Source organism: Kwoniella mangroviensis (genome assembly GCF_000507465.2).
Source record: "Kwoniella mangroviensis CBS 8507 chromosome 1 map unlocalized Ctg02, whole genome shotgun sequence".
NCBI lineage: Eukaryota > Fungi > Basidiomycota > Tremellomycetes > Tremellales > Cryptococcaceae > Kwoniella > Kwoniella mangrovensis.
Window position 1 is genome coordinate 2,892,573 of NW_027062534.1, and position 12,569 is coordinate 2,905,141.

General features: G+C 44.9%; 5 protein-coding genes across 5 annotated transcripts; 2 read left to right on the top strand and 3 right to left on the bottom strand.

Moving 5' to 3' along the window:
- Positions 1-271: 271 nt before the first annotated feature.
- I203_106199 (uncharacterized protein) lies at positions 272-1,443 on the top strand (the record flags this gene model as incomplete). The annotated part of the gene is made up of 6 exons (XM_019147963.1): positions 272-709; positions 776-844; positions 949-1,043; positions 1,137-1,213; positions 1,294-1,351; positions 1,431-1,443. 6 exons carry the CDS (start codon positions 272-274, stop codon positions 1,441-1,443), a joined length of 750 nt encoding a protein of 249 aa, XP_019002881.1.
- Positions 1,444-1,494: 51 nt separating this feature from the next.
- On the top strand, positions 1,495-2,247 carry I203_106200 (uncharacterized protein; the record flags this gene model as incomplete). The annotated part of the gene is made up of 5 exons (XM_019147964.1): positions 1,495-1,521; positions 1,615-1,797; positions 1,874-1,965; positions 2,050-2,148; positions 2,208-2,247. 5 exons carry the CDS (start codon positions 1,495-1,497, stop codon positions 2,245-2,247), a joined length of 441 nt encoding a protein of 146 aa, XP_019002882.1.
- Positions 2,248-2,465: 218 nt separating this feature from the next.
- I203_106201 (uncharacterized protein) lies at positions 2,466-3,161 on the bottom strand (the record flags this gene model as incomplete). The annotated part of the gene is made up of 1 exon (XM_019147965.1): positions 2,466-3,161. The coding sequence occupies one exon, from the start codon at positions 3,159-3,161 to the stop codon at positions 2,466-2,468; it is 696 nt and encodes a 231-aa protein (XP_019002883.1).
- Positions 3,162-4,633: 1,472 nt separating this feature from the next.
- Positions 4,634-6,782, bottom strand: I203_106202 (uncharacterized protein; the record flags this gene model as incomplete). Its single annotated transcript, XM_065517920.1, has 6 exons — positions 4,634-4,975; positions 5,102-5,177; positions 5,258-5,400; positions 5,467-6,055; positions 6,214-6,411; positions 6,469-6,782. 6 exons carry the CDS (start codon positions 6,780-6,782, stop codon positions 4,634-4,636), a joined length of 1,662 nt encoding a protein of 553 aa, XP_065373224.1.
- A 1,436-nt stretch (positions 6,783-8,218) lies between these two features.
- On the bottom strand, positions 8,219-11,845 carry I203_106203 (uncharacterized protein; the record flags this gene model as incomplete). Its single annotated transcript, XM_019147967.1, has 6 exons — positions 8,219-8,493; positions 8,573-10,661; positions 10,728-10,943; positions 11,009-11,300; positions 11,387-11,606; positions 11,665-11,845. The coding sequence occupies 6 exons, from the start codon at positions 11,843-11,845 to the stop codon at positions 8,219-8,221; spliced, it is 3,273 nt and encodes a 1,090-aa protein (XP_019002885.1).
- Between the last annotated feature and the right edge of the window lie 724 nt (positions 11,846-12,569).

Genomic DNA, 12,569 nt, shown 5'->3' on the forward strand with positions numbered 1-12,569 from the left:
TTGCCCCTCAAAGGATACGATGATGTAAAAAAGCGATGAAGATTTACCTTTGTGTGTACGCTTACCATCTCACATTGCATATTCAGCCTCCGTTCATCTTCCATCCATTGCATGCAATGCTTGCTGATCCCATATCCCATAAAATGGAATCGAAACCTTGCCGGAAATACGGATCACATATATTACTTCACATGGCTTACATGATCACCTAAGTCCTTCGACACAGACGGCCCAATCATTAAGCTTCAACATTGGCAACGTATACTACATCATGCGACTGTCTTCCGAGCTTATCATCACTCTCCTTCCCATTTTGGCACTCACACCATCTTCCGCTGCTCACAGAGCCAAAAGAGGATGTAAGGCCTCTCAATCATCAACAAACGACATGGGAGCCAACAACCTTTTCGCTGAAGTACCTGTCAGCTCTGCGGACACCGATGTGACTGGACTGGCAGTGGTCCAGACATCGAACGTACCCTCCTTGACTGACAAGGTAGTTGGACTCACCGATTTGCCTGTCTCCACTACCTACCATGATGTGCCGACTTCTACCATGACAGGTCTGTCTGATGACGCGATGACGAGTGATGGTGCCACTGCAATGGCTAGCGCAGTCAATTCGACGGACGTGGCTTCGCCTTCGATTACAGTTACTTCCTCTGAGACTACAAACGGAACTTCAATTACCGGAAATAACAGTGGAAAGGTTTGTTTTCCAGCTTTCGGGTTTGTAAATACGGTATGTATTCCAGACTGAAGTTTTTGTTGATAGGCAGGAGTAGGTTGGCCAGTTCAAGAGGTCGACGCAGCGCCGGTCGCTCAATTCTTCACATCGGAATCTGTAAGCGATCAATGTACACAATGCAGCATATGCCTAAACCATCAAGACCTAGACGATTCGTTTGAAACCTAAAATCGCTGATGTCATACTATTCTCACACTTAGACAGTTTCATGGTGGTTCAACTGGAACAAAAATTGGAATCAAGGTGTAATGACATCTGATGGAGTATCAATTGATGGAGAATTCGTGCCTATGATGTAAGTAACACAAACAGTATTGTACCATCCAAATGAGAAATCACTACAGGGTAAAGATCTGTTGGTGAGAAGTGTTGATATCATGTGATGTAGCTTCGGTCCTACGTATCTGGATAATGAAGATACGTTTCAAGAAGGCTTCACAGAGTTGATGGGCTACAATGAGCCTGGTGAGTCTTATGACATTCACAATCTCAATTTCAAGAATTGCAGGAAACCCATATCGCTAATTAGTATTCGGTATATAAAGACCTCAAGTCAACTACGGGCGTCTCGGTCTACCTTGAGCCTGCTCAAGCCGCCGAGACGTGAGTGACGTATCCCGCTCTAAACTCAGTAGTTGTATACTAGACAAGCTGATGAGCCGTGTGCTGTGCTCACCATCAGATGGAAAACATAGATCGTAAAGATTCGCCAACAATACCCAGACATCAAAGTCCATTCTCCAGTAATGGCATCAAACAAAACTTGGCTTCTCGTACGTCTAACTGAAAGTCTTGCACTTGTTCCTTCCTCTATCCTTCATGGTGTATGTATCTCGTGAAGACTAATTTATTTTCATTTTCAATAGGAATTCTTCGAATCCATTTGTCCCGACGATTCTGCATCTGACGGATGGGGCAACTGTCAATACAAACCTGATTACGTATCTGCGCACTTGTACACAACAGATGTAGAGTATTTCAAAGGTACCCTGGCTGGATTTCAGAAGGATTTCGGATTACCTTTGGTATTATCTGAATTCGCTTGTTATGTAAGTCTGTCCTCGGTCAGGATCCCAAATCAACGTTGTACTGAAATTGAATTATGGTCGATTGGGCCTCATCCAGAAATTCGGTGAAGAACCCCACCCATCTCTCGAAGAGGTCAGTATTTTCATGCAGAGTACGATGGAATGGCTAGATCAACAAGATTGGGTGGTGTGAGTATCTTTCTGATTCTGATGAAATGTAATACAGTATTCGGTGAAGCTAATACGAGCTGGTATTAACTGATTTACCAATAGGAAATATGCATGGTTCGGGAACGCTCGTAATTCTGAATACCTATTTGGAGTATACGAGACAAATAGGTTGATGGATACTTCTGGGGTATTAACGGACTTGTAAGTTCCATCTTATACCGTGAAGGGTTATGGCATCACACTGACAAAATGTGTGATAGGGGAAAACAATACATGAATGGAGGAAGGCCAATCTCGTAGCATTTCGACAGTACAGGCTTCTGTGTACCGCACACGGTCCGCATGAATACAGCATTTGCCATATTGTGTCCATCTCTATATTATACCTAGACTGCTTTACGAGGTATTCATATCAGCAGGGGAGTAATAACTCACCATAACCTTGGTTGTCTAACACGGTAACTCACTGTGCGATTTTCAAAGTAAAAATGACGACCAGGTCCATATCATTAGACTGTCTACGGATTGAAACTCTGTGCAAATTTGTCCCTATCGCAATCCCAATCCTTCCGAAGTAACATGACGGTTTGAGGTTCCGTGTGTCCTAGGTATAGTGTCTTGTCTGGATTTGGGCTAACGTGTTTCCTGATTGGGCCTTCGAATGTTAATTTTATCAATTCAATCTGCCACGAAGGAGATAACATCCCCATCCTCTCCCAAAAGGGTCTAGATCTCAATGGTATCATTTCTTGTGGGGTGGCTCGAAAATTGTACCATGACATTTCGTTGATGAATATACTTGAATCCATGCTTTTCAAAGCTATCCTCCCCATGTTTACATCATCCCGTTCAGAAGCTAGAACTAACAACTCCCATGGCATTGTTACTCCCCATTCGTATAGGCGCTGTTTGACCGCATTGCAAATATCCAGATTGCATATGAGTTTATCGCATTGACCAGGGAGCTCGCTGGAATGCTGGAAAGATAGTTGATGAACGTATGGATGAGAGCTGTTGATGAGGTTTAAGAAAGCATCGAGTAACTCTGATTCCATATCGAGGTCCAAGGGCTCGGAAGATATATCTTCCAAGTCCCGTTTCGTATTTTCTGTGGTGTCGATGATTGATGAGGACGTACAATCTGCTGGATTTGGTCGGGTATCAGGATTGATATCATCAGAGGTCAAGTGAGGGAGGCGTCGCGGAGGTCTCATAGGATTGGGAGAAGCTATTTCCAGCATCCCTTGAAAGAATTCACTATGTGTTCGTGTCAGTACGGTATATACTGCCATACGTTCTCAGCACATAGCAGGTTGGATTTTTGATCGTATCTTACCTCGCTCTTGTCAATCTCCATTTATCAGCTCCGAACCGAACTCCATCAGTTGATCTAAGACAGATATCTCCCTCTTTATGATACCAGTGCCACACTGGTTTATGACTGTCAGCGGTACGGCGGGTCTCCATTGCTCTTGACATCCTGCTATATTGCTATATGAGAGTGATCATGCTATATCGGTAATCAAAGTAATGACAACAAGTCGCAGTCGTTGATTTGGTCCAGGTAAGGGAAGAAGGTTGGACTATCAAGCTGTACGTCACCGATAAGCACGAAATACAGTATTGTACATACATACGTACACCAGCCATCTCCAGCAATATGTCATTGCAATTTCAGGAGATCGAAAGGGGTTGAGATAGTCTTTGGTGAAACATGACAAGAAGCAGGTAAAATAATCATGATACATACATACGATATTTATCGAATCAAGTTCAGCTTCAGGTCCCCTTCTTGACCTAAAGATCTCTATCTGGCTTTCCCGGATGATCGGTCCAAACGGAGGGTGAGGTCCGGTCCGATATTCTTGATTGATGTGCATAAAGCTACAAGCTGAATCAACGATCTTCATTGTCCCCATACCGTTGAACAGTTAATGACGTTGCTCTCCCGACAGACACGAAGATAAGCAGGTCTTTGACCACTTTCGCCCCACTTTTGAGTAAATTATTCTAGTTTACCGAATATTATCTATCTTTTCAATTCTGATTGCCTGTCCACATGCATGGAGTCCTTTCAGATCCGCCTTGCTGGGATGATATTCGCTGTCGCATATAATGAAACAAACGGGGGACACGTTTTTAGTATATGTGTGTTTGAAGCAAACGATCATTTGATGTTAAGTCACGACTGCCACACATTTGGGGGAAAACGACTTTTGCAATCTGTGTTTGTCGAATGCATGTAGAGGAGAGCACGATGACTCGGTCAGGCCGGCCATCAATCCAAATAATATTACGAGTTGGTTGAGATAGATAGTGAGTAATGATGAATCGCCGCCTGGGAATTTGCTATCATGATTTTCCCAATTTAAGGATCCATGATACCTACATATGAGAAACATTTGATCATCCATGAACAGTATATTCATGCGTATTTTATCTAAATGCACATATGGATGATCAGGTCATCCTCTTATAGATTATGTATATGTGATTCACAAATTATGTTGATCGTTATCTACAAATTACCTTTCGACCCTCCGCGTCGATCATGATCATGATTGCGATTACTTATAATTATACAATATGATGATTGATATGGTACTCTATGATATGATATGCACTTATGATTCATCACTCATGACTAATGTCATCCTTCATCTATTCCTTTTTTTGAGTTATCTTGTTATTTATCCTCTTCGATTCGATTTAAAAGTATACTCCCCGCCGATCCCGCCGATCCAGAAGCCAAGCCGATGGAGCTCGACCCTCCAGATCCAGATAAGACGATACTCCCACTTTCCCCCGACAAATCATGCATCGTCGTCAAGCTTGATCCAGTCGACGATCCGCCTGCTAGTCCACCTTGACCACCAGAAGTGCTACGGCCACTATCACTCTCCTGAAGAGGTTTTACTCCCGGTCTTTCTCTCGTTTTGACAGTAGCGGGCTTCTTATTGGATTTATCAGAAAACGTTGGTGGGGGAGATATAGCGGGTGGAGGAGGGGATGATGCTGTTCGTTCGTTCTGTTTTCCGATCGGAATGGAATCATCAGTAACCAACTATGATATTTCTGATGATGACGTGTGCAAAGGTGGCAATGATCGACATAGTGGACAAAGGCACACTTTGCTTCCGAACAGATGACTCACCTTCCTAGTGTTCAGCTTGAAACCCTGCTTGGCGAAATGTTCAGCTAATTCAGTAGGTTTTGGTAATGGAGGAACCCTGAATGACGAGAAGAAGAAGGAAAGTAATGTCAGCGATAATTCACCAATCGTGCTGGATCAAAGACACCATTCACTCACTGTCTAGGTGAATAGACTCTAAACGGCTGACTTTGCGCCTCGACCAAGCAAGGTGCAGGAATCCCCTCATCAGAGGCGATAGCAGTGAGGTCGAAACATCTAAATCGTAATGAAAAAGTGCCTTCATGTCTAACAGAGAGATCCTTCGTGTAGTAATCCTGATGATCAGCTGGGTCTTAGTACACAATTTTACGCACAAAGATACTCACGGTGAATAAAAACCAAGTTCCCATTCCACCTTCTGGTGCAGGTACTCTCACACCCGCAACATGTAAATTACCATAAAGGTTTCTCACACCCGTTGAAAATGCTGCTGAGCCGCCTGCCTTCGGGGTTGATCTTGCACTTGACCGCCTGCTGGACGACTTCTTTGTAGGAAATTCCGACTTCATCATGGGAATAGGTTGATCTTCATCTTCGTCCAATTCATCATCGGAAGAGGGTTCATCCACCACCATATTATCCTCACCCTGATGTGGTGTTCCACTCCCTGATCTTATGTTCGATTCCCTTTCCTTCACGAAGGATCCACCTTGTGGTATGGTAGGAGGAGAAGATCGCATGATTTCCAATCGTTCACCCATCGTGTCGATCATAGGTACATCCTGATCTTCGGTCCCATCAGGGTCGTACTCCGTCCCCGTTGGTATTTGACTACCATACTCAGGTTCTGTTCGAGATATCGGTCTTGGGTGAAATGTCCGTGCAGAAGTGGACGGAGTGTTACTCTGTATATCTTGCTCGTCCGCAGGAGGACCGAGTTCCGCAGCGCATATCAGATGACTCGGTTCGATTGAACTATAAACCCAGAGAGAACCGAGAGTGAGGTTAAAAGTCAACACCGCCAGTGGGATCCAGAACCCCTTTCATAACCGAGTAAAAGGGGACGTTTGCGAAAAAAGCACTCAATCTTGATGGGTGATGTAAGGTCGACAATAAGAAATCTCACAACGAACCTCGGATCTACTTCCTCTTCTGAGCCTGTCGAACTCCCGCTCCCGCTCCCACTTGCACTCCCACTGCCTCTACTTCTTCTACGTCTTTTACGTTCCATCGCGCGAAACCTTATGATCGGTGCTGGACCAAGGGGTCTACGATCCTTTTCCGTCTTTCGTCTGCCCAGCACTGGCTCCTGAGCTACTGCCAGAGCGAATCTGCACAGTCACCAGTCAGCTATATATCCGTAACGAGAAGATTGAGAAAAGTTGTACCTTAAAGATCTACCTGCGAACATTCCATGTTTCACCAACACAGGAGGTGTGAAAACCCAGTCCATATCATCGCTTGTATGACCAGTTTCAACGGGCACAGCGGAGCTCGAGGAGACACCTGTTATGTAATCATGCGAAAAGACTGTTGAGGTCAAAGGGGATGTCGCTGCGGGATGAGATCTAGTACCTAGTACGGTGGTGGTCGTAAGTCTGGATGAGGATGATTCGGATCCAGATGAAGTGGGTTTAGGACGTTGAGAAGAGAAGGATGTACCTCCGGACCTCCCCGGGGGTGGCGGAGGTGGAGGGTACATGACGAGTTGATGGGTTTATAGTGAGGGATAATATTGTCGTGTGTGTGATGTTGAGGTTGCAATGGGCTTGAGATTGATTGATAGGTCTGGATGGGATATATCCAACACTTCCTCCGGATTTCTATAATATGACGGGGTTTTGGCGTATGTGGATGGTCGGTTTCTGGCTTGGCTAGTACTCGTGTATGTGACCGCCTTGCTTGTTGCCTAATGAGATTGACCGGTATACCTTGACTGTGTGGTGCGATGGAATGATAAGTGAATTCCCAAATTCAGGTGGTATAAAAGTGAGGGAATGGGTTGATATGTACAGTACTGTCCAAAGATCTCCACAAGAGTCAAGTGATAAGATAAGTGTTCGTGGGAAATCGATCGAGATGGTGTGTCTCAGTCGTGTCGCAGACTAACAGTTGAGTTGGTTATTCTTGTCCGAAGCAAGAGGAGAGAAATGATGATGAAATGAGATTGAGGTTGTCCATCATCATATCATATCTTGATGAAATTTCGGGCATGTTCTTTTCTTTTCTTTTCTTCGGTAACTTGTCTCTCTTCTGTTTGTTTCTCCTCTGAGCTAAGCTTGATTTCGGGATTTGAATTTCGGATGAAATTTATTGAATGGTTAACGGGGGAATTAGAGGTGGGTTGAGGTGAGGTGATCTATGAAAAAATCGACTTGTACCATTCCATTCCATTCCCATTCACAACTCAACTTATCCGATGGGGTGATGTGGAGCAGAAACAGAGAGAGAGAGAACCAGCATCAGATCCAGGGTACTCCAAGGGTTTATCCGAGTACACATTATCATCATTTACCTGTGGGCACACTCCATTCCTACAAATTTCCTGATGACCTCAGGGCGCCACCATCAGCGGGATCAAATCCGCCTCATTCGGCATCAAAGTGACGTAAGCAGGGTGAGTGTCCTCGTAGCCGTCTATGTCGATGGTCAAGGTGTTGCGAGTGTTGCACTGTCCGTCGATACAAAGGAACTTGAGCTATCCTCACACCCCTCTTTGGCATGATCAAATAAGCCGTTCATGCCTTGAGAGTCTGAAGATCGCGGTACCACATGTGCACTACTGCACCTATCTTGTGGAACGGTTATAAACCCCTGATCGGATCTAACCATCTGTCCCTTTCCTGTGTCTCACGTTCGTAAGCTACAGAACGTTCCATCTGGACCCCCACAGGACGATAAGCGAGACGGGTACGATATCATATACAAGATAAGGGGTCGGAGCGGTATCTATGCTGTCAATGATCCTTGCGGTTCAAGCTCAATGACGTATAGTGTGAGCAAACCAAACCGTCATGTTGTGCATGTTTAAGAAATTCATAAGTTATTGAACAACCAACCAAGAGAAAGAAAAAGTGGATGTTGTAACGATCGTAAAGAACTACATTCAGATCCTAACAGGTGGGAAGAAGGGGTATCTCAGAAACGTATAGAAGAAGGAATCTGTACACTACCAGGAGTAGGTGGTAAGTGGGATCTATGATCTCCGAACCTAGGTGAGGAAGGAACGATCGGCGTGGTAGGTGCAGAAGAAGTATGACTAACAGGATGAGGATGAGAAGGTGCAGATAACAAAGGTTGAGGGTGAGAGGGTATAGTTGCCGAAGTGGGTTGAACGGGAGAACGAAGCATTATGGATTGGGGTCTAGGTGGGTTGGAAGTTTCGATTCGAGATTTCAAATTACCAAATAACACTGTGAAAACGAACATCATTTGTCAGATATTCCTCTTTCACATCATGAAAAGACCAGTGATGTCAGTCTAGGTACTTACTCCTAAATGTCGATTGAGCACCTTTCTCCAAAGTGAGAGTAACCAAAGTATTATAATTCTGTCCAGCACTTTGATTCGCTCTTGAGAATTCCACTTTGAACCGTATCCCCCTCTGTACCCCATTACTGGCAGAAAGATCTCTTACATCGTCCAAACGACATTTCAAACCTCTCACACCATCAATCTCGACCAAAGCAACTCTCACTTGTTGTTCATTGAGTACCCTTCTCACCCTATCTCGAGTGGATGATATATTATCTTGAGCCAACAATGTAAACGAGGGAGCCTTGAATGAGAATAGATTATTGAACCATGATCTCTTTGGAGAAATCCCATTGATGGATGATGATCCCGAGGCGAACGATGGAGTCGCACTCGGTGGACCTAACAGGTCATTGCCCCCACTACCAAAGGGGACAGGATCGATGGAGACGTTTTTGACCTTTTTCTTCAACATGCCAAACCCATCTGATCCCCTGTGAGCTCTGAAACCAGATGACTTGGTTGACCATGATGATATCGAGGGATCGGAAGCCATATCGGATGAATCGATGATCACATACGAAGTATCTCTAGGTAAGAGCGACTCGGTAGTATTGGTATTGGCTTGACTCTGAGGCACGGTGATTCTGCTGACGGGTGGAGGGGCCGGTCGATTGGCTCGTGGAGGAGGGAGAGGAGCAGGTCGATCAGCCTGGAAGACAGGTACTGCAGGTAGCTGAGGTGAGACCATCGGATGAGAGGGATGTTGAGGATGGGGTAATTGAGCTTCCCATACATTCTGAGGAGAGTAGATCTGAGGGGATTCCAATGGTGCACCATATGATCCATTTGAAGTTCCCCGATGGGAAGATCCAGTCGAAGAGGCATAAGACCATCGATTGGTATTGGCGTTGTTGGTAGGGTACAAACCCGGTCTTCCACCATGCGAAGGAGGTGGTGGACCACCCAAACCCAACCCTACCAAGGGGGAAGTCTGACCGTGTCCCGCAATCGATGCGGTGAATGTCGAATGAATCGAAGCTACGTCCGCTTCAGTCTCGTCATCGTCGGCATCGGCAAATTGCTCGGCACCTTCTTCCTCCACTACGGTCGATGGCCCATTACCAGGAGTGGGAGTGGTGGTAGCGCCAGCAGCGTAAGCAAGGTAAGCTTGGTAATCTGTACCGAGGATTGCTGAACTAGTAGTAGAAGAGCCGGAAGCGACCGATGAGCGGATGTTCATAGTGTTCAATTGAGCGGCCACTTCGTTGAAGAAATGCTGCAATGTCTGATTGGGCACAACAGGAGCATTGATAGGTGGTAATTGGGGTGTTTCAGGTAATGAAGAAAGAACTTCTGATCTTGGTCGACTACTATTGGAGTTTGATGCTGAACCAGGTGGAGAAGGGATGAAATCTGGTGGTGGCATATCTTTAGTTGGTGTAGCACCTTGTAAGACTATCGCAGGTGTGGGGGTACCAGGCATAGGGGTACTAGCTTCAGATGATGAATTCCTGTTGGACATTGGTGGTCGAGGTCCGACAGGTGATTTGGCAGGTGTCAATTTACCATTAATGATTTTGGAAACTACAGGGGAATCCTCTGAACCGGTAACATGAGGTTGACCAAGTGCTTTCTTGGGTGTAGGAGCCTGAGGTCTCACGACGGGTGTATTTTCGATAGATTCATTTTCACCCAACACGGCGAGTTTAGGTTTGTTCGATACCTGAGGAGCGGGAGGTCCATCTTTCCTCTTCGCTGGTGAGCCCTGTTGAGCCTTTCGGGCTTGTCTTCTCGCTCGAGCTTCAGCATCCTCATCTTCATCCATGTTATAGTTCTCAAGATGTCGATTTCGATATTTGATCAATAAGTGGTAGATTGCTTTTTCCCATGTTTTCTCCTTGCTCATTAAAGCGGTGATGATCTCTTCGTCGGTGGCACCTGACCAGAGGGTCTTGAGATTACCCATGATGTCAGCGTCGATCTCTTCGGGGGAGTTGACTGGTCGTTCAACCTCGTCGAGAGAGGGTGGGGAGACAAGTGCTCGACCAGGGATAGGTCTAGGTGGTCTTGATACAAAGAAAGGGTGTTGGAGAATTTCGGGCATCTAATCGCGCGTCATACGACTGATCAGCAAATTGCGAATCCATGAGAGGATCAGGGGTCAACATACAGTTATTCTTTCCTCTGGGTCTTTCTCTAGCATCCTACTTAATAAGTTTCTCGCCGGGTCTTTGATTTCATCCGGCATTTCGAATACGCCAATCTTGACTTTTTGCAACAATGATCTGATATTATCATCATCGAAGGGTAATCTTCCAGTCAACAGAGCAAAGAGGATGATACCACATGACCAGATATCAGATGATGAACCGTGGTATGCTTTCCCCTGTACATCCACATGAAGAATTATCAGCCACTTATCTTCCATCGGGAGGATAAGGCAAAACTTACAGCAACAATCTCAGGTGAAGCATAATGAGGTGAACCACAACTAGTTTCCAACATTCTCTCACCAGCTTCCCATGCTGCCATACCGAAATCAGCCACTTTGATATTCTTGTCTTTATCCAACAACAGGTTCTCAGGTTTCAAATCTCTATGACAGATGTTGAATCTATGACAATAATCTACGGCGTGTATGATCTGTTGAAAGTAATGTAAGGCTTCTGAAACCGGTAATCTACCTCTTTTAACTAGGTAGTCGAATAATTCTCCTCCGGGAACATATTCCATTATAAGATATCTACCAAGAAAGAATCATATAACTTGTGTCAATATTGATTCATGGACAATGCACGATAGATGTATGATGAGTGAAATCAAACTTACAATTCGGAAGAAGTTTCCCAAACGTCATATAGATTTAGGACATTTGGATGATCGATCAACTTCATAATGACTATCTCCCTTTCGATACCCAATAAGACTTTATCCGCTCTTGCACCAGCTTCGGACATTGACATTCTCGAGTTTAGTATCAACCCCTTAGGTACAATCTTGATAGCTGCGTATTTGCCAGTGACTGAATGTTTGGCAATTTTCACTCGTCCTATAATCCTCATCAGTCATCGTACACACAAGAGGGACATGAGGATGATTTTACTCACCTGAACTACCTTTACCTATTGTCCTTCCTATCCTCCACTGACCAATCATCTTTGCGTCATCTTTCGAACTTGACCCGTTGGTCCGCTTCCTACTGACTGTAGCTTGCTTCGATACTGATGCTGAGGCAGAGGCGGACGACGACCCAGACGGATCCTGATGTCGACTTGCTACTGCTGCCATTTTCCAATTGTTTTCTGAGGTCGATTGCAATAGAAAAGAAGTGTGGTTTTTGGAGTGAGAAAGAAGCGAGGGGTTGGAAGGAGTCAGGAAATTGATGCTGTGTTTACTGCGTTATGTCCTGTGCGAAGTGATGACCATGAATAGTTCTATCCTCTTAATTTCTGCGTCTGAAGATTCGTTGTTTCTCAGTGTGTCGAGTCAGTGTGGGATCGTATATGATAGATATTAAAGAATGACTATAGTGAGGGTGTGTGATTGATGAAGTAGAACGTATCGAATTGATTGACGTTCTCAACAACGAAGTATCAATGAGGGAGATAGAACAACGATGGGAAGGTAGGGTACACACCAAACCAATCACTACTTCTGTCCTACTGTCCTACTACTATGAAAGAGGGGTGAAAGTGAGTCTGACTTGTTTAGTTTATTCAGACCAATCATAACAAGTCAAGCGAGTAAGTTACCTCTCAGCATATGGAGCAGATCCATATCCTCTCACCCAGTCAGAATGTCCCTCGTCGTACATACAGTATGCAGCTTGTAGCTCGTATTCGCAGCCAAACATCGTAGCAGCCATTAGCAGCTATGTTCGAAGAAAAGTAAACATCGTCACTTTCCCTTTTTACCTATAACAAAGTGATATATCGCATGTATAACGATAGGTATCGATGAAGAATCACGTAATTTATCTTTGTGAGAGAGGGTAAAAGCGCACAGACGGAGA